Source organism: Leptonychotes weddellii, chromosome 8 (assembly GCF_054177405.1).
Source record: "Leptonychotes weddellii isolate Sample4059 chromosome 8, ASM5417740v2, whole genome shotgun sequence".
In the NCBI taxonomy this organism is placed as follows: Eukaryota; Metazoa; Chordata; class Mammalia; order Carnivora; family Phocidae; genus Leptonychotes; species Leptonychotes weddellii.
This window is the reverse complement of record NC_138376.1, coordinates 72,705,670-72,725,365: the sequence shown is the minus strand read 5'-3', so window position 1 is coordinate 72,725,365 and position 19,696 is coordinate 72,705,670. Positions and strand designations below refer to the sequence as shown.

The following is a 19,696-nucleotide window of genomic DNA, read 5'->3' as shown; positions in this document are numbered from 1 at the left end:
AGACGAACCATGAGAGACTATGGACTCTGAAAAACAAACTGAGGGTTCTAGAGGAGAGGGGCGTGGGGGGATGGGCTAGCCTGGTGATGGGTATTAAAGAGGGCACGTATTGAATGGAGCACTGCGTGTTATACGCAAACAATGAATCATGGAACACTACATCAAAAACTAATGATGTAATGTATGGTGGTTAACATAACATAATAAAATAAAATTAAAAAAAGATCTAAGGCTGAAAGTAAAATATATCTATATTATCAGCCTTCAATCTCTGCATGTGGTCATTGTATTACATTTAGGAATGACTATACAATTTTATTTTCTATTCTGTTTTTTGAAATTGCTAAATTTACTCATTGTGAAATTTAGCCCTTCACTCCTTAGCCCATTTTAAAACATTCATCCTATGTCCTTTTAGAATTCCTAAGTGAAACCCCAGATCTTGCCAAAATAATGTGGAAGTGATGCCATAAACACATAATGCACACTGAATGTGTTGTTAGCTATGAACAACTCCAGCCTAGATCTATGAATAGAGTCTCCATAGCGCTCCAAAATCTCAGAACTGGCATCAGACCAGGATGGGTGAGCTGCACCAGTCACAAGTTACTCCCAGAATGAGAACAAGGGCCATCAAGCCCTGTTTCTGGCCTCTGGACTCTTCTCAAGGCTGAGGGAAGATACCATGGCGATGACTGATCATCGTCTCTCCTATCCTGACAACTCCTGCATTCAGTTCTTCCCTCTCAATGTGAAAGAGCCGCTCATGGGAGCCAGGGAGTCACCATTGGCCTAGTCTGCATGGTTAGTGTACTTAACAAAGCTCTGCCCAGCCGGTGGTGCCAGATGGCTGGTGAACTGCCCTTCAACCCAGACCGCAACCTTACATGGAACCAAATGCTTCCCGGGAAACGCAGAGTACAGCCCCATAAGCTTTACTGGACATTTATGACTGGGGAGCCTCAGAAATATCAGAACTATTGAAAGAAAAAAAAAAAACTTGACAGGAGGTGATGATATGGGAAGTTCTCGTGGGAAGGTGGGAGGATTATTTTCAGTTGAAACTCAGCAGTGAGTTTTGAAATGGTTACTGTCATCTAATATTCATCTAGCAGCTCCAGCTATCCTCAGACATTTAAAATCAGTAACTGAAAAGCACATTCGGAAGCATAAGTAACTTTTTAATACAAATTTCTATGCAAAGCCTGAAAGGGAGACTAATTAGCATCCCTCAATTAAAGAAATAAGGGAATAGAATAGTAACAGAAATAACGTACCAGCTAAAGTAAAGCTTTAGGATAGTTTTTGAAAAATCTTTCTTAGAAGGATGACATTTTTATATATTTCACAAACAGTCTTCCCATGTTCCATGAAGTATTCTTAGTGATTTATAATTATTAATTCATTAATAATCATCCTAACAACCCTATGAGGCAGGCACTATTCTTATCTCTGTTCTACAGATAAGAAAACTAAAGGTCCAAGATCAGGCATTTTGGGAACCTATCACCAAGAACACAATAATGTAATTTCCCTTCCTGCTTAAAAAAAAAAAAAAAAAAAAAAAAAAGACAAAACAAAACACAATGATAAACTGTGAAGAAGATCTTAAAAATCTCTGATTGTGGGGGGAAAAAGTCAGAAAGTCCATATTAACTGTGTATTTATAGTATGCATAGTTATCCCAAAATCAAAGCTGCCTTTTAAAAAGAATACATAGAAGATAATAACATGAGATAGTGATAAGAAATATCTGAAATCAGGCTTCAAAAATATTTATCTTTGCACTGCAACTAAGATAAGTTTGGGTATAGAAAACCAGATTCTAATTATCATTCATTTATTTGAAACACTCATTGCAAATTTATTTGAAACACTCATTACTTTTCTCTCTTTTAATATCACCTTAAATGCTAAATAAATATATTTTAAAATTTCATTTTTAGTGGAACAGTAGAATATGTTAAAATAATTGCCTTAAAGTGTTTCCTTACTCATTTTCCAAATATAGTGCCACGATTCGTGTCCTTATTATCAAGACTGAATCAGTATTTGCATTTCAGGTATCTATTGACAGCGAATAAATCTCACCAGGGAAAGAGCAGCTATAAACTGAAATTTGGCAAGGAATAAAGGGCTCAGCTCTGAAACAATGGTGATGCTGCACAATTTCACAGGATCATTCAGCTGGGCTTGAAATATTCAAGCTTCAAGAAAACAACATGCTAAATATTTAAGGCAACACTTGGCACAAGATCCCAAATATTTTGGAACCAATATGTTAGGAATCTTTAAAAGAAGAAACAAATACTCCAACATTTGGCAAGAAATAAAGGCCGATTAATCAACAAGTCTTTATTGTATTCTGAAAGTAACTTCCCGCTCAACTCTCAGATGTAAATCTGCAAAAGACTTCAACCCTCTAAATGTTAAAGCATGTGTGACCATGGCACACAGCTGGAAAGTGGCAGGCCCATCTGATGAGGGCAATGGTCATAAACAAGGGAGGAGGTGAATCAGAGACTATAAAGGACCATGTCTAAATTAAGGTGAGGAACAAATACATGCTTGCAAATGGCCCCGTTGACATTATAATTTATAGCAAATCAACACACTCAACTTCCCAGCAATGTCCCTCCATTATTTGGGAAACAATGAAGAAGGGAGGAAAAGGATATTCCTAAAACTTCCTAAATTACTGGAAAAAAAAAACCAAACATAAAAACATGAAGCATATTTCCCAAGGGTATACGGATTTGAGTGTCATCCTAAAATTGGGAAAGATCATCTGTGGAAGCAATGTTGCCACCTTAAAACTCACAGGTAAGGGCAGAAGGTGACCTAGCTTCCCCAGTAGTCTTTCCTCTGAGGGATACCCTAGAACTACACCATCCAATACAATACCAATAGCTACAGGTGGATATTGGCCACCTGAAATGGGGGTAATCCAAATTGAGATGTGTTGTAAGCATAAAATGCACTCATGCACTTGATGTCAGATGTAGTATGAAAAAAGAATGCAAAGTATCTCATTAATATTTTTATACTGATTCCATGGTAAAGTAAAAATATTTGTGGTATTCTGGGTTAAATAAATTATATGGTTAAATTCATTTTACCTGTTTCCTTGTACTTTTTTAAAAATGTAACTACTTGAGAATTTTTAATTACACATATGGTTCACATTATGGTTGTATCAGACAGTGTACAAGTTCCCAGGGGGACCTGTCCCTCATTCCTTTCCACCTGAACTCTATAAGGGCTTCGGGTAGCCCCTCAGGCTGCCGAGGAGCATGGCTGTTCCCGCGTCTCACGGGACACAGCCTCTGCCGGTACAACATGGGAAGCCCGAGACTCTCTGAGCAGCAGATTGCTTTTTCGTGATGCCAGGGAGCATTTGATTGGCCATATGTCAGCGTTCAGTAACAGGGAGATAAATAAATGAGCTCTAAGGGATCAGGACTCTTCATGACTTCAAGTCTTTAACTTTCATTCTGGAATTGATGGCATAAACTAAAAAAATCAAATGCAGAGCACAATGTCCCTAACCCAGTACACCCCCTACTCTGAGTGAAGCTCGGCCAGAGTGCAAATCACTCCTTCTAGTTTATAGAGTTAATGTTTTTGATCACAGAAATCTCACAGGGTCCCATTTACATACAGTAAATTTTGACTGAGTTTAGTCAGTTTTTAAGATGGAAATTCCGAAACAGCTATCTGGTTTTTAAACACCTGCATTTCAAATTTTAAAATTCAAGTCAATTTCTGTATCAGTGTTTACCTACTACTTAGATATACAAAATATATGCAAGTCGTTTTCAAGTAAGGCCACCAATAAGGCATTGAAAATTATAAATCAAACGCAGGCATTTCTCAAATAGACTACACAAGAAAGAAAAGACTGAACAGAACAAACCTGACAGTACAAGGATTATTCATGATTATCTCAGTTCAATATACCAATGAATTATCAGGTGAGTGCCCTAGTCACTTCAATTCCACAGTCAAAATATTTCTATACAAATTAAAAACATTAATATTAAAACAGCCCTATTATTTAAGTGGGCAGGCTGTTAACCCCATAATGGAACTCAATTTTCTTTTTTATAGAACACTTCACTTATTTTTTTAAAAGGATTTTTTTTTTTTAAAGATTTTATTTATTTGACACAGAGAGACAGCCAAAGAGGGAACACAAGCAGGGGGAGTGGAAAAGGGAGAAGCAGGCTTCCCACTGAGCAGGGACCCTGATGTGGGGCTCAATCCCAGGACCCTGGGATCATGACCTGAGCCGAAGGCAGATGCTTAATGACTGAGCCACCCAGGTGCCCCTATAGAACACTTTAAAATTTGTACATACCTTAAAATGAATGCCAAACAATTAATAGCAATGGTCAAAATAGTAAGCAAAGAGGACACAATATGCTTAGAGAATGATTAAGAAGTCTTTAATTATACAGAAAGGAACTTAATGATAAATGAATAGTTTTGTTTCATTCCTCCCTTCATTCATTCACTCAACAAACATTTACTTATCCTATGCCAGGTACTGTGCTAGATACTGGAGATCAAATGGTGAACAAACCAAACTTGGTAGCAACCCCTGTGGAACATTCAGTTTAGCGAGGCAGTTACACACTCGTCAAATAATCTGTCCTCCCAGAGGAAGTAATGCTGGAGCTGAGGGGCGAAGGATGAGAACGAGTTCCTGTGGCAAAAGGGGAGAGAAGAGTTTTCCAGATGGGGAAGAGCAAGTGATCCCGAGGTAGGAAGGAACATGGCCCTCACACAGAATGTAATTGTTCAAACCCTGAGGACAAGGGAGGGCCAGGTGCAAGGTCTGGAGCTCAGAAAGACACTCGGCTAGAGTGGTAAACCTCAGACTCATCCACAGGAGAAGCATACCTGTGTCTCCAGAAGACAGTGCAGAGACAATCAACAGTCAAAGGGGGCTGAGAAGAAAGATAGTATTCAAAATACAGAAGGATGGCTGGGCTCAGTGGTGGGAAAGGACTGCCCTTTGAGTAGTAGGAGGGAGGGAGTAGGTAGACCAGAAACACATATTAAGCTCTTAGCATTTTTTTTTGGTTCGTTGAATATAAAAATTTGGTGGATCCAATCTCTGCTGGACGATGTAGCCATGGAAACAAGGATATCTGGGTTCATCTGGGTTGGGATATTGTCAGGCAAATGCATCAAAAATGCAGGAAGCAAGAGAAATTAAGGATTCAAAAAGAGTCGCAGAATCTAAACTGGATAAGAAGGGAAATGAGGGAAAGAAAGGGATGATGGGTTGGTAGAAAGTAGCAGGGCCAGTAGATGAGACATTGCAAAGAGGTCAAAGTACAACCCCAGGGGTGGGGGGGAAGGTAAACCAGCAGGCTAGACAGAGAGGAGGTCCTGGTAAGAGTAAAGTGGCTGATATGGTGATCAGAAACAGAGCAACTACTGGGGGTTCAAGGTCCAAGGGGTGACTGTGGGAGTGGATCGCTCAGCGGAAGGAGACAGTTTCTGGAGATAAGCAGGTTGAAGATCCCAGGTCACCAAGTTGGACAGATTCTCCATGCAAACATTGAGGACACTGGGAAATTGTAAAGGGTTTGTGATGAGGAAGAACACTGTAAGTGGGATGCCAGATGCTCAGCAAATGAGGGGAAATGACCCTGACAACAGTGGAGAGGAGAGAGGGGGGAAGAATTGAAGAGCACCAGAATGAGGATGTCTTTGTTGTATTTTGTTACTGTTGCCTTCTAAGACAACCAGCTTGAGGAGTAATGATGGAGAAGCAAAACTATGTCCCAGGCGACAACAATCTCCTCTACCCAGACCCCAAATACATGAGATGTGAGGAGATAATAATGTCACATTTGGCAGGGTGATAAGAGATGTGGTGCCTCAGGAGAGGACAGGTCTCAATGAAGTCAGCAGGTGAGAAGAGCCTTTCAGGGTGATGGAGATGATACAGCAGAGCATACAATCATGGTGCAACAGTTCCTCAGGGCACAAAGGAAGTTTGAAAGGTGGGGACGGGAGAAGTCTGCCTCACAGCAGAGAAGGAAAGACCATTATAGAGATGATGGTGCAGTGGAGGACAGATGGCGATGGGATCAGAATTGATCAATAAAAGCAGAGATGGCAGATTTAAAGTAAAAATAATTTTGAGAGAAATGCACATAGGTCCCAGTAGCCAGAAATAAACCACTTGGCTGAGGTGGTGGCAGATACCATGGTCTTCTCTCCTCAGAAATTATCTCTATCTCTATGGCTGGATGCCTGATCTAGAACAGGATTTCTCAACCTCAGTGAAATTGCCATTTGGGGCCAGATTGTTCTTTGCTATGGGGAGTTGTCCTGCATATTATAAGATGTTTAACAGGATCCCTAGTATCTACTGACTAGATGTCTACTGACTAGCACCCCCAAGCCCAGGGACCACCAGAAATGTCGGCAGATACTGCACAATGTACACTGAAGCAAAATCGTCCCCCACTGAAAATCACTGATGAAGAACAACAGACTCAGAGCTGTACCGGCTGTCTCAAGGCCTCCCTCCATTTCTAAACATATTTTTGGAACTGGTCAACTCTAACACCTTCAGAGTTGTGGAAGAAAGCTGGTCTCATCACTTCATAGACATACCCAGTTCTTAATTAATAAAAAGAAAAGTATTTCCTATGTCTCACACCCCTCTTATTCTTTGCTCTGAAGATCCTTTTGACTGTTTCCTCAGAGGATGATAGAGACTTGCCTCCACCAACAATATTAAAAAAAAAAAAATGCCCTGTACTTTCTTATTGACTGTACCCTCAGTTTTGGGAATGTACCAAGTTCCTTCCTGCCCCAGAGCATTTCCCCAAGTCATTCCATGCTTCAGATCTCAGATTACAAAGCCTTCTCCAGGAAGATGCTTCCTCATTCTATCAACCCTGTACTTTTCCTTCAAAGCACTTTTCACAATTATATTTGGATTGTTACTGGATGTGATTTGCTGACTATCTGTTTCCCCCAAAGAATATACATTTTATGAGGGCAGGAACCTTATCTGTTTTATCCACTGATGGATCCTCTGCATCAAGTACACTGCTTGGCTCAATAAATACCTGTTAAATGAATTATTAAAAGAAAATGTTATGAGTGTTTTGAGAATACATATCACACTCCCCAAAGTGACTGCTTTGAAGAGGATGATAGTCATATATAAGTATAGTTATCTGCTTTTTTAAATCATATACCTTTATAAAAGTATACTTTTTTTTGAGATATCCCAAATAAGAAAAGGATAGTAAGTTGTATCATTCAAAGAACCATGAAATGTACGTAGGTATGACCAATAAATAGATCACAGTGGTTAACCCATGTGCTACAAACTCACGCACACTCTGACTGGTTTGCTTAATTCCTTCAAATATGTGTTGAGCCCTGCTCTGCACTCAGCCCTGGGATGCACAGTGTGACTATTTCAGGGCTCACAACACCAAACAAGGAAGCATCCTAGAGGGCTAACCTCAGGCAGCGTTCAGACGGCATTCTCCAGCTGGGTTCCTCAGGATCTCAGCCTTAGCAGTTTGAAAGCATTCCAGCTGAATAAAAAGACAAGAAAGAAAAGCACAGTGAGGTAAAGGCAAAAAAAGCACACTCTGGGCCTTCATGATGCAAATCCTTTAGAACCCCAAGGAGGCACCCGGGGGAGTTTTATAGTCAAGATTCAACATTTCGACTGAATGGTCTTTAATAAGCAATGGTTCGGGATGTTTTTAAGTTTTTTTCACCTCACTGGAATTTCAGGGACTAAGTAGTAAAATGTGTCTGAGAACCAACAATAGCTAAATTAAGGGTTACAGTAAAAATTAAAACATCGGATGGCCAAAGAGAAAAAATAAGATTTGATAAAATAAAGCTACGAAGGTCTTAACTAAAAATACTAGTTGACTTGTCCTTTATAGCAATTTTACTTTTCATCCAAACATGAATATTAATCATGAATAGGATTAACAAATAAATAATAAATAAATATGATTAAACATGAATATGAATCACGTGTGTTTTGGCTAAGTATTTACAGAAAGATAATTTTCTTTTTTTTAAAGTACTTTGAGTATTTTTTTAAAGATTTATTTATTTTGAGGGTGAGTTGCAAAAGGCGAGGGAGAGAGTCTTAAGCAGACTCGGCGCTGAGTGCAGAGCCCAACATGGGGCTCGATCTCATTACCCTGAGATGCTGAAACCAAGAGTCAGATACTGATTTTTTTGCCTTCTCAGACAACCAGCTTGAGGAGTAATGATGCCCAGGTGCCCCCAGAAAGATAATTTTCTATTCAAGAAGCAGATTTCTGAAAACTAGATGAAAAAATAACATATAGAGAGGATGAAAATTAGTAGAAAATGGAAAACAGATTCTTATAGGAGCTTTAGGATTAGCATAACTGGAAATATACAATAGAATGAAGTCGTCAGGCTTGAAATAGCTCCTTGCCTATATACTCTCTTAATCCTCCCCCCCACCTCACGGGGCCCCTCCCAGCCTTTATTTTCAATCACTGATGTAACTCTAAACAGAAAAGTAAATTATCTGAACAGTCTGGGACGTGGTCCATGAATCTGCTTTACAACTCTTGTTTGTGGGTCTAGCTCTTGTTTTCTAATACACTCAAGTGGCAAAATTAATTCTAATCTGGATAATCTTAAACAGGCTCCCTTCTGTCTCAATTTTATTTTGAAAAGTATAACAGGGTGAAAGCACTTACGAAAGTAATATATTAAACTGCACCTATTTCTGCTGGTTCGTATAAAAGAGAGAGCTATGATTTCCAACCTAACTAAAATATAGTATTTGTTATATTGTATACAAACCTGCAGTTGGTATGGCTATAGAGTAATTCATGTGGATATATCACAATTTAAATATTCCATTGTTCCTGAACATTAGGTTCTTTTGAATATTTTCATACAATTGTATTTTTTATTTCTGGTTTTCTTTAATTACAGAAAATCGGATGAAAAAAAGAGAAAATAGGATGTCTAAACTTATAGTTTGTCCCAATTTAAGTTTTGACAAACCTAAAAATGAGCATCATTTTCAATTGATCCAGTATGACTGAGCAGTACAGAGGCTCTGAATTATTCAAGGCACGTTGTTTAATTAGCTGAGAGACTTTCTTAGCAACCTATCACTGCTACAGTTTCTTTCCAGAATCTAGGTTATAAACTCCAGGCTCTTACAGGCTAACACAAACACTAACAGAGATGGACACTTGAACCTTAAAATGGCAAGAGTATTTATTATTATAGAGAGGTGAAAAAAAAAAAACAAAACCTTATCTTTCTGAAAGTCTTATAAATGCTCCCAATAACTGGACAAATGGAGAACAAGAATCCTAAAAGTTAAAATAATCCAAAATTAAAGGACACATTTAACTTGATATTTTTCAAACATTCCAAACATAATTAGAAATCATAAGATAAATTAAATTCCCTTACTATTTGGAGGCCAATTCACTAAATTAGCTCTCCTGAGAAATTATCTAATTAGGGGCGTCTGGGTGGCTCAGTCAGTTAAGCATCCGACTCTTGATCTCAGCTCAGGTCTTGATCTTAGGGTCGTGAGTTCAAGACCCACATTGGGCTCCACACTGGGTGTGGTGCCTACTTAAAAAATAAAAATTAAAAAAATAATAAAAGAAATTATCTAATTAGAATAGTTTATATTCTACAAAGTTTATTGAAATGGACACCATTTTAAAGGTGAATTAAAATGAATTAAAGGATGAATCACCTCTGAAAAGATTTATTGTTATTTCTTATTTACTATTTTTATTATGTTATTTACTGTTTACTATATATACTTTTATATAAATTGTGTCCTTGGATTATAATCTTGGTCTGGTATAAGTAACATTTGTTTCTATATTTTAAGTTTATTAGCTATACTTTATATTTTAAGTTTCCCTTACGTGAAATGTGTCTACTTCACTCAGCCAGACCCTTCTCCCTCCTCCTGCTTCCTTGCATTTTTCCTATGGGGGGCAGGGAGAGGGGAATGTGGATTTCTTCCTAACTCAGGGCGTTTACCTCTTCCCATAAGCCCAAGGAGATCCAGGCCAGTCTCCTGCCTTTCCCTTCCTCAGAATCCAGACACGGACTCAGGGCAAAACCAGAAATGGATTGGAAGGGCCCCAGGAGCAGAACGATGAGAAGAAAGGCTAGAGTTGGTCTTCAGGCATCTAGCTCTCAGGGCTGCTCACAGCCCACTAGAGATATAATCACACAAGCCCAAAGGGTAGTGCTATATGGGACTGGAAGCATATGAGGTAGTTCTTTCTCTGTGAATTAAGAGTGATTACATTCAAGGTCCCTTTCTGAGCCCAAAGGCATCACAGGACCAGACTATTCTATGAGTTCTAGAATGTACTCATCTCAGCCTCCCATATGCATAATCCCCAAACTATAAAGGTAACACATTCCCCTCCACAAATGAGCCTTTGTGATCACCTGTGTAAAGAGCATGAGACTCTGATCTCTACTTCCACTTGGGGCAGAATGCTCCTCCCAGCCTTTTCTCACTTTAGGGACCAGCACTCCTGAGGTCGGACATCTGCTCCCTTGGCTCACCTGTTCCCTAAACGGGGTCCATACATGTCTCTACTTCAAGTCCTGGGCATCCACCAGTTAACCCAAGATCAAATTAAACCCCTGGGGAACAACCCCCATCATCAGTGCTATACCTTTAGGATAGAATTCAGATGTAGCTTGCTCAAAAATACCTCCAAAGTTTTGGAGATTTTTTTGAATGATTCATAAAACAAATATTAATTGAGAAACTACTTTTTTATATAAGGCCCAGAGCTGAGTTCCGAGGAAACAATAGCTAATACGTGAGTTCCTCCTTTCATAGGGCTGCATGGAGTGGCTTGAGAGTATTTTAGCCTTCACAATCATCACTGATCTCTTCTCAAAGCCATCTCAAGCAAGCACACCACCCAGAGCACAGGGTGCTCTGCTTCACAAATACAGCCTCAAGACCAACTCCTAGCCCTTTCCTTCTAAACAAAAGGCTGCCCTCAGCCCCATCCTGGCCACTGCCAGGGCCCATATAATTCATTCTTTCATCATAATTGTGATAAATGCAATGGACTCTAAGCACAGTTTCCTCATCCTAAAAATAGTAACACCTCCCTCATACTATTGTTGTGAGGATTAAGCAAATTGAAATTCTCAGAAGCTACCTGTCACATGATGTTAGCTGTTACTATTGTTGTTGTTTTATTGTTATTTACGATTATTGTTTTAATACAGCAGAGGACTTGGCTCATCCTGTGTAATCAGGGAATGGTTTTCCCAGAGAATGGAACATCTGCGCTGATCTCTAAAAGGTAATTATTACCTGGGGGAGTGAGTAGGGGGAAGAGTTGTTGGGAGGTACCCTGGGCAGAGTCAATAGCCTGTGCAGACATCCTAAGGCAGAAAGAAGCAGGGGCCTATTAGAGGCCAGAGGGCAGACCACATAAGCAGTATTAAGAATATAGGTCTCAGGGCACCTGGCTGGCTCAGTCAGTGGACCTTGTGACTCTTAATGTCAGGGTCATGAGTTTGAACAACACACTGGGCAGAGAAATTACTTTAAAAAAAAAAAAAGGAATATTGGTCTCTATCCTAAAATCAGTGGGAGTCCACAGAACATTTTAAAGCAAGAGACTGGCATGATGAGATTTGCATTTTAAAAAGATGGTTCTGGCTGTGGTTTGAAGGTTATTGGAAAGGTGCCAGAGTTCCCAAAGGAACAAAAGGGAACCTCCTACTCTTTGGTCCACTGTATAAAGAGTAATCAGCAGTTCACAAAATCAACCTCTCCCCAACATCAAAGCCCCTCTGGTTTCCTGTCTGAGGGATAGCATCTACTTGCCCTCATCAGATATTATCCTGACCAAAAATGCCAAGTACTTGTCTCCTGGGCCTTATACATGGCTGGCACTAACTCATTGGTTGGTTGACATTGAATTCCCTGTTCAAGTGGGCTCAACTCTCCCCTTCTGTGATTGGTAAGTTCAGTGGTGGTATCTAAGGAGAAACCTTAAGGTTGGGAGAAAGAAAGACCAAGTGTCAAGTTCCTTATCTCACCAGACCCCAGTCGGTCTCCTCATATGCATGAACTTGGTACTTCTGTAGAGTGGACACCTGGTATTGTGCCTGCCCAGCCTCCCACAAGGTTCTGTTGGCAACCAAGCACCTCGCACCACCAGGCCTTCGCTAATCAAGACTAACCCCAAGCTGAGCTAATCAGAGCCCTTCTCTGGGATTTAGAATTGGAACCATCAGTCTCCAGATCAGTGGGGCTGCTCACTGGCACATAGAAAACAATACAGGAAATGATATTGGTGGCTCTTTTTATACTAATCCTATCTCTACTTAAAATTTTGACATTTTGCCTATCATCAGCTTTGAAACATTGCATTAAAATATTATTTACTTTGAGAAGATGTGGTAGATATAGACAAGGGAATATAACCCAGCCATAAAAAAGAATGAAATCTTGCCATTTGCGACGAGGTGCATGGAACTAGGGAGTATTATGCTAAGTGAAATAAGTCAGAGAAAGACAAATACCATATGATTTCACTCATATGTGTTATTTAAGAAACAAAACAAATGAGCATAGGGAAAAAAAGAGAGAGAGAGAGAGAGAGGCATAAACCATGCAACAGACTCTTAACTATTGAGAATAAACTGATGGTTAGTGGAGGGGAGGTGGGAGCGGGGATGGGTGAAATAAGTGATGGGGATTAAGGAGGGCACTTGTGATGAGCACCAGGTGTTGTATGGAAGTATTTAGTCACTAAATTGTACACCTGAAACTAATATTACACTGTATATGTTAACTGGAATTTAAATAAAAACTTAAAAAGATACAAGTTAATATATGAACCTTTAGGGGAATATTGCACAATCTATGTATGATAGATTGTACTTGATTAAAAGTTGAAAAATATCAAGGTCTTATTGAGACCACAATTAAATAATCTTTTAATCTGTATAAATCTCATTTAAATAAGTGAAAGTAAGATGCATGCTTATTTTATAGAATTTAACATTTTTATCTGCTTAGCAAAAGTTGAAGCTGAACAGATGATTTATCAGGTGAAACAATTAAACCAGGTATTGGTAGAACTGAATAAAATGCTGCACAAACTTAAAAATACGTATATTATTTACCTTGATCACTGAGTTTTCCAGTACTCTCTTAAATTCTGCACCTCACCTGTCTCACCTTAGTCTCAGCTCTGTTTTCTGCCATGTGGGTTAGGAAACCAAAAAATTATTCAGGGGAAAGAAGCAGGTATACAGAGAAAAAGAAACAAGAGATGGAAAGAGAGGACAATCTGGATCTTCCATGCATTCTTCCCCATCGGGATTCATGAAACAACCCAGATCCTCATTACAAATTCCTTGTTTATTTAAGCTAACTCAACTGGGGGTTAAAAGATTTCCAAGAAATTCAATTAAAGTCCCACATAAGATTTTGTTTGGGAAAAAAGGGAGGAACCTTGCTGCTTTAAAAACACAGGAGACACACATATTCATTTATTTTGAGCTTATCTGAAAACCTGACCATCATTTAAATTTTAGCTATTTTAGCTGGTGCTTCTAGGGGAAAATGCACTCCAAGGACTCCCCAGAAACCAGGTTTAGATAACTAATGTACATAGTTTTATGACATTTAATGCTGTTTCCTCTACATTTTTTAAAAGACCAAGCTCCTGAAGACTCGGTTTTAACTGGTTTTCCACACAACAACGAGGCAAATGCTATTTATGCCTGTGGCTTTGTGGTCAGCCACTGAATGTATAAAAATATTATTTTGGTAAAGACAGAATTTGCTAACATCATTTAAAGGCATAAAATATATTCATAAAAATAGTTAAGAAAACGTGTTTAAAGTATCTTTTGATACTTAAAAGTTTCAAGTTTCCCAGCTCAGCTTAATGAACTTCGGAAAGAAAGGATTTCTTCTGTAGCATAACTACTATAAAAACACAAGGTAGATACAGTGCTTCCCGTTTATCAGTGTAAAGATTGGCTGCGATACTTCTTTAAAACATGCAATGTCCCCCAAAAGAGTAGTAACACACACTTCAGTCTTTGTAGCTAAAAATACAACCAAATAAATGTAGCTTGCAAACACAAAATAAAATAAATACTTTATAAAATGGAGCCACAGGGGCGCCTGGGTGGCTCAGTTGTTAAGCGTCTGCCTTTGGCTCAGGTCATGATCCCAGGGTCCTGGGATCAAGCCCCACATCAGGCTCCCTGCTTGGCAGGAAGCCTGCTTCCCCTTCTCCCACTCCCCCTGCTTGTGTTCCCTCTCTCGCTGTGTCTCTCTCTGTCAAATAAATAAAATCTTTAAAAAAATAAAATAAATAAATAAATAAATAAAATGGAACCATCTTCATACGTCAACTTGATGTCATGTGACCAAGGGCTAGTTACCACAACCTTTTTCAAATCTCAATTTTGTCATTTTCCAAAAATACAGATAATACTACCTTGTCACAGGGCTGTTATAATGCATGGCATACAAATCACAGGGTCTCAGAAAACATCAATGTGTCTCCTTTTATTATACATACAAATATGAATCACACAATGAATTGCTCAGATGACAGGTATGTAGGTGAACTTTTACTTTTGTTTCATTTTTTTGCCAATGTAGTTTACATGTTAAGTATAAATTTTTTTTTTTAAGTATAAATTTTTTTAACGCCAAAAATATGTATAGCAGCAATCCTCCCAAGACTGTTCTTCTAGAATACTCTGCAGCTTGGGATGATTCAGGGCCCCCCTCCAAGCTCTCCAGCAGAAGCTTGCATTCATCTCGGGAAATGCAGCAAACATTTCTCAAAGTGACAGCAATTCTTCAACATATCAAAATTATTCACTGGCCTCGCCCCTAGGAAATGTTTGTTGGTAGAATCCTCTCTTTTACTGGTGAGTTTCTTTTTCAAATAAAATCTGCTTGGTACAGAAGATTGATAAGGTTAAACCTTTATAGTTTTATTTTTATTAAAATGTTTCAAGGTTGCCAGAGTTTTGCTTAGATTTTTTTGAAGTGAACATTGAAAATACAGTATTTTCAAAGGAAAAAAAAATCTTATTAAACCATAATAGTGTGAAAGGGAAAAGAAAAGAAAAAAGTATCTTATAGGTTACATGCAAAAGAAAGACCAGATAGAGTAATCTAGGTTAATATAATTAAAAAATATAAGATGTTAAAAATTAAGCTACCTTAATCACACCAATTAGGTATACTTGCAAAGAAAGAAAGCCTAGATGAATTAATCTTGGTTAATATAATCAAAAGCATAACTAAACCAATTAAGTGTAATTAAGATATACACCAATCTTACCAATATATAAGAAGTTTATTCTTGCTATTACTGTGTATTTATTTAATAATATTTTAGTATGATGCTTTTAAAAATACTTATTTTAGGGTGCCTGGATGGCTCAGTTAGTAGAGCGTCTGCCTTCACCTCAGATCATGATCCTAGAGTCCTGGGATCAAGCACGGAGTCAGGCTTCCTGCTCAGTGGGGAGTCTGCTTGTCCCTCTCCCCCTGCCCCTCCACCCCACTCATGCTCTCTCTCTCTCTCTCAAATAAATAAAAATAAAATCTTTATAAAAAAATAAAAATACTTGATGATTTTAAAAAATATTATTCTTGAACCCAGCAATTTATAGTAATTAAAGGGAAGTATCACCAACTTTTTTTTCAAGGGGGGGAGGGACCAAGGGGGAGGGAGAAAATCCTAAACAGGCTCCACACTCAGCACAGAGCCCGACTTAGGCCTTGATCTCACAATCCTGAGATCATGACCTGAGCTGAAATCAAGAGTCGGAAGCTTAACCAACTGAACCATCCAGGTGCCCCTCACCAGCTTTCAAGCAGGCAGAAGTAAAATGCAAGAGATACAGAGTTGATTTATAGGAAGAAAGCCAAGAGATTTAAAAAATATGAAACATAGGTATAAGTCTTTACTATGAAAAACTAGTTACATTAGATGATTCTTCAATAAACTGAAGGGGTTGTTGACCCCAATCAACAAATTATATCAAGTTAATATGACTCAAAAGGAAGTGTTACTTCTAAGCATAAAAGAATTAGGACACATGCAACAGTCCCAATCATTATTTTATTAATATATTACATATGGTGATAATTTATCTTTAATGCTTATTATTTCATAAATTGGTCTATTTTTAATACCAGTAAATTAATATATTTTTCACACCAGTACATCACTGTGTGGTGTCTAATAAATGATATTAGATATCCCTTTAGTCTGAAAGGCAAACATTTAAGGGTACCCCATTGGCATACTTTCTTAAAGAGAATATTCATTCCTGAAAATTAACAAGGACACTTGCCCTTTCAGAGAGTAAAGATAATCAAGCTCTCCCTCCAATAAAAAGAAATGAGATGACTTAACTGTAACAGAAAAGGTCCAATGTGTGATTAAAGTGCAGTTTACTACCTCAATAGAAATTTAGGCCAAAAGAACAAAATTGCCCCATTCTTACAAAACCTTACAACCCTCTTAATATATAAAATAAAAGATTTAATCATTCACAACATAGTCCTGAGATCATAACTTTAAGACCTTTCTATTAAACAACTGCTATTATAAGTTTTGATTAAAAATAATCCAGGGGCGCCTGGGTGGCTCAGTTGGTTAAGGGTCTGCCTTCAGCTCAGGTCATGATCTCAGGGTCTTGGGTCAGGCCCTGTGTTGGGCTCCCTGCTCAGCGGGGAGCCTGCTTCTCCCTCTCCCTCTGCCCCTCCCTTCCCCACTCATGCTCTCTCTCTTAAATAAATAAATAAATAAAATCTTTAATAAAATAAAAATAAAAAATAATTCAAAATAATAACCATTTTGCCTCCTACCATGAGCCAAACACTTTCTTTGACTACTTGTACACTAAGAAGTACTTTCCATGCATGATCTCATTTAATCCTCCCCATAACTTTATGTGGATGGTATTATTACTGTCATTTTATTGACAAGAAACCTGGTGAGTATGTAACTCACCCAAAGTGACAGGACTGGGAAGAAATTGATAGTGCTGGGGATTAAATCCTAGTCTGTCTGACTCCAAAACTTGCCATCTTAATGATTCTGCTCTACTCCCAAACCTTATCAAAAACCATAAAACTACTACTTTTACCGACATATCGAAGATCAAAAATGTATAGATTCGATGAAAATTATAGAAGAAATATAACCAGTAAGTTCTTAACAATGTAAGACATAATTATGTATATAATGATAAGCTGAGTTATAATCCTATGAGAGAGGGGGGAAAAGTTAGAGAGGGGAAAAAAGTTAAATACCTTTTGCAGATGGATCTCACCAAAGGTTGCCAGGAGACAATCAGTGTAAGTTGGCCCTGCACAATCATCCCAGATAAATAGAATGGGAGCAAGCAAACTCTATAAATTATGGAACACACTGAAGCATCAGTTGTTTTAACAAAGGTGACAGACAGGTAACCACACCTCTAATAGTTAGGAAAGGAGAGTCAACATCCACGAAGCACACGGAGCAGAGCTTCCAGGCCTTCTGCACTATTTAATGGTGACATATTTGAAAGCAAAGCATCTACAGCCGTGCTTGGTACACAGTGGTACTCAATCAACATTAGCTTGACTCTCCTTCCCCGCCTCCTGGGTGGAAATATCCTGGATGGAGGGCGCAGTCTGCAGAAGTACAGATAAGAGCAGAGCTGGGAGAGAAACTGAACGTGCTGGATGACACAGTCAGCCTCAGGTAGAATCTGACATGAGGCGGTTAACAGGGATCAAGAAATGTTCCTGTATTTCATTAAAAAATTAATTATTAGAATGGAGGAAGAGTCACATGAGGAATTTATACAACTCTGAAGAGTTGTCAAAAAGCACGAGATAGAAGACGATTCGTTAATATTTTCAATATATAAAGTATTTACACATCAATAAGGAAAAGATGAATAGCTCCATAAGAAATAAAGGACAAGAACATAAACAGGCAAATCACTGAAGTAGAAATATAAAGGAACAGTAAACATAAAAATGTTCTCTCTGGTTAGTAATAAAAATGCAAATAAATCAACAATAAGATGCCATTTCCTACCAATCACCTTGGTAAAGAATGATGATGGCTCATGGGAACAAGGAAAATGATGCTCTTATCCACATAGGCAGGTGTTTATATGGGTACTTATTCCAGAGGGCAATCTGTAAATATGTATCAAAGGCCTTAAAATGTGGGCGCCCAGACGACTCAGTTGGTTAAGTGACTGCCTTCGGCTCAGGTCATGATCCTGGAGTCCCTGGATCGAGTCCCACATCGGGCTCCCTGCTCGGCGAGGAGCCTGCTTCTCCCTCTAACCCTTCCCCTCTCATGTACTCTCTCTCTCTCTCATTCTCGCTCTCTCAAATAAATAAATAAATCTTTAAAAAAAAAAAAAAGGCCTTAAAATGGGCAAAGCCTTTGATCTAGAATTTCCATATCTAAAAACCCACCCTATGGAAATAATCAGATATGTGTGCAAAGGTATATGTACAAGGGGTTTCACTGGAGAATTGTTAATATGAGCAAAAATTGGAAGCAACCCGTATGTTAGGGAATGAGTTAGTGTTTATCTTACAATTGAAAATAAAGGAATAATTTAAAATGATGTAGATACATGCTTATTAACATGAAAAAATACATGTTTTAAGAGAAAAACGAGTAATAAATCAATACATATTATAGTATGTAAAACTGCCTTTGTAAAAATACATATTTTAGATATTAAAAATTACTACTGTCATGTGCAAGATTTTAAAACTTTTGGTCATCCGTATTTTTCTAATGTTTCTACAATAAACATATACTTTAATGTACGTTATTAAAAGCGAGGGTAGGGGCACCTGGGTGGCTCAGTCGTTAAGCGTCTGCCTTCGGCTCAAGTCATGATCTCAGGTCCTGGGATCGAGCCCTTCACTGGGCTCCCTGCTCGGCAGGAAGCCTGCTTCTCCCTCTCGCACTCCCCCTGCTTGTGTTCCCTCTCTAGCTGTGTCTCTCTCTGTCAAATAAATAAAATCTTTAAAAAAATTTAAAAAAATAAAAGCAAGGGTAAACAAGAAAAGGAGGTGTCCATTTGTGTCCCAATTCAGTACTTAACAGGCATAACTTTAGGCAAGACAATTAATTCCAAGACACAGCTTCTTCACAGACAAAACTGGGACAATAATAAACTATACCTCTCAGGGCCAGTTTGGGGATAAAACTAAAAGCAAAAAAGCACTTTCAAACTGTAAAGTACTTGATAAATATTGGTTGTTCTTACTAGCTGACAGAAAGTTCAATGAAAGACAACCCATAGTACGTGCACCCCGATGTTTATAGCAGCAATGTCCACAATAGCCAAACTGTGGAAAGAGCCAAGATGTCCATCGACAGATAAATGGACAAAGAAGATGTGGTATATATATACAATGGAATATTATGCAGCCATCAAAAGGAATGAAATCTTGCCATTTGCAACGACGTGGATGGAATAGGAGGGTATTACGCTGAGCGAAATAAGTCAATCAGAGAAAGACATGTATCATATGACCTCACTGATGTGAGGAATTCTTAATCTCAGGACACAAACTGAGGGTTGCTGGAGTGGTGGGGGG

At 38.5% G+C, this 19,696-nt stretch overlaps 1 protein-coding gene across 5 annotated transcripts in view; it reads right to left on the bottom strand.

Moving 5' to 3' along the window:
• The window catches only part of KLHL32 (kelch like family member 32), a 161,874-nt gene extending 154,290 nt beyond the window's left edge, over positions 1-7,584 (bottom strand). For all 5 annotated transcript variants that reach the window (XR_014147818.1, XM_081828680.1, XM_081828681.1 and 2 more), the window contains exon 1: positions 7,505-7,584. Coding sequence is in view for 4 of the 5 variants with exons in the window: in XM_081828680.1 (XP_081684806.1) it covers positions 7,505-7,527 (23 nt within the window). In the remaining variant the exon portion in view is untranslated. The remainder of the gene's footprint in view (positions 1-7,504) is intronic.
• Positions 7,585-19,696: the final 12,112 nt, after the last annotated feature.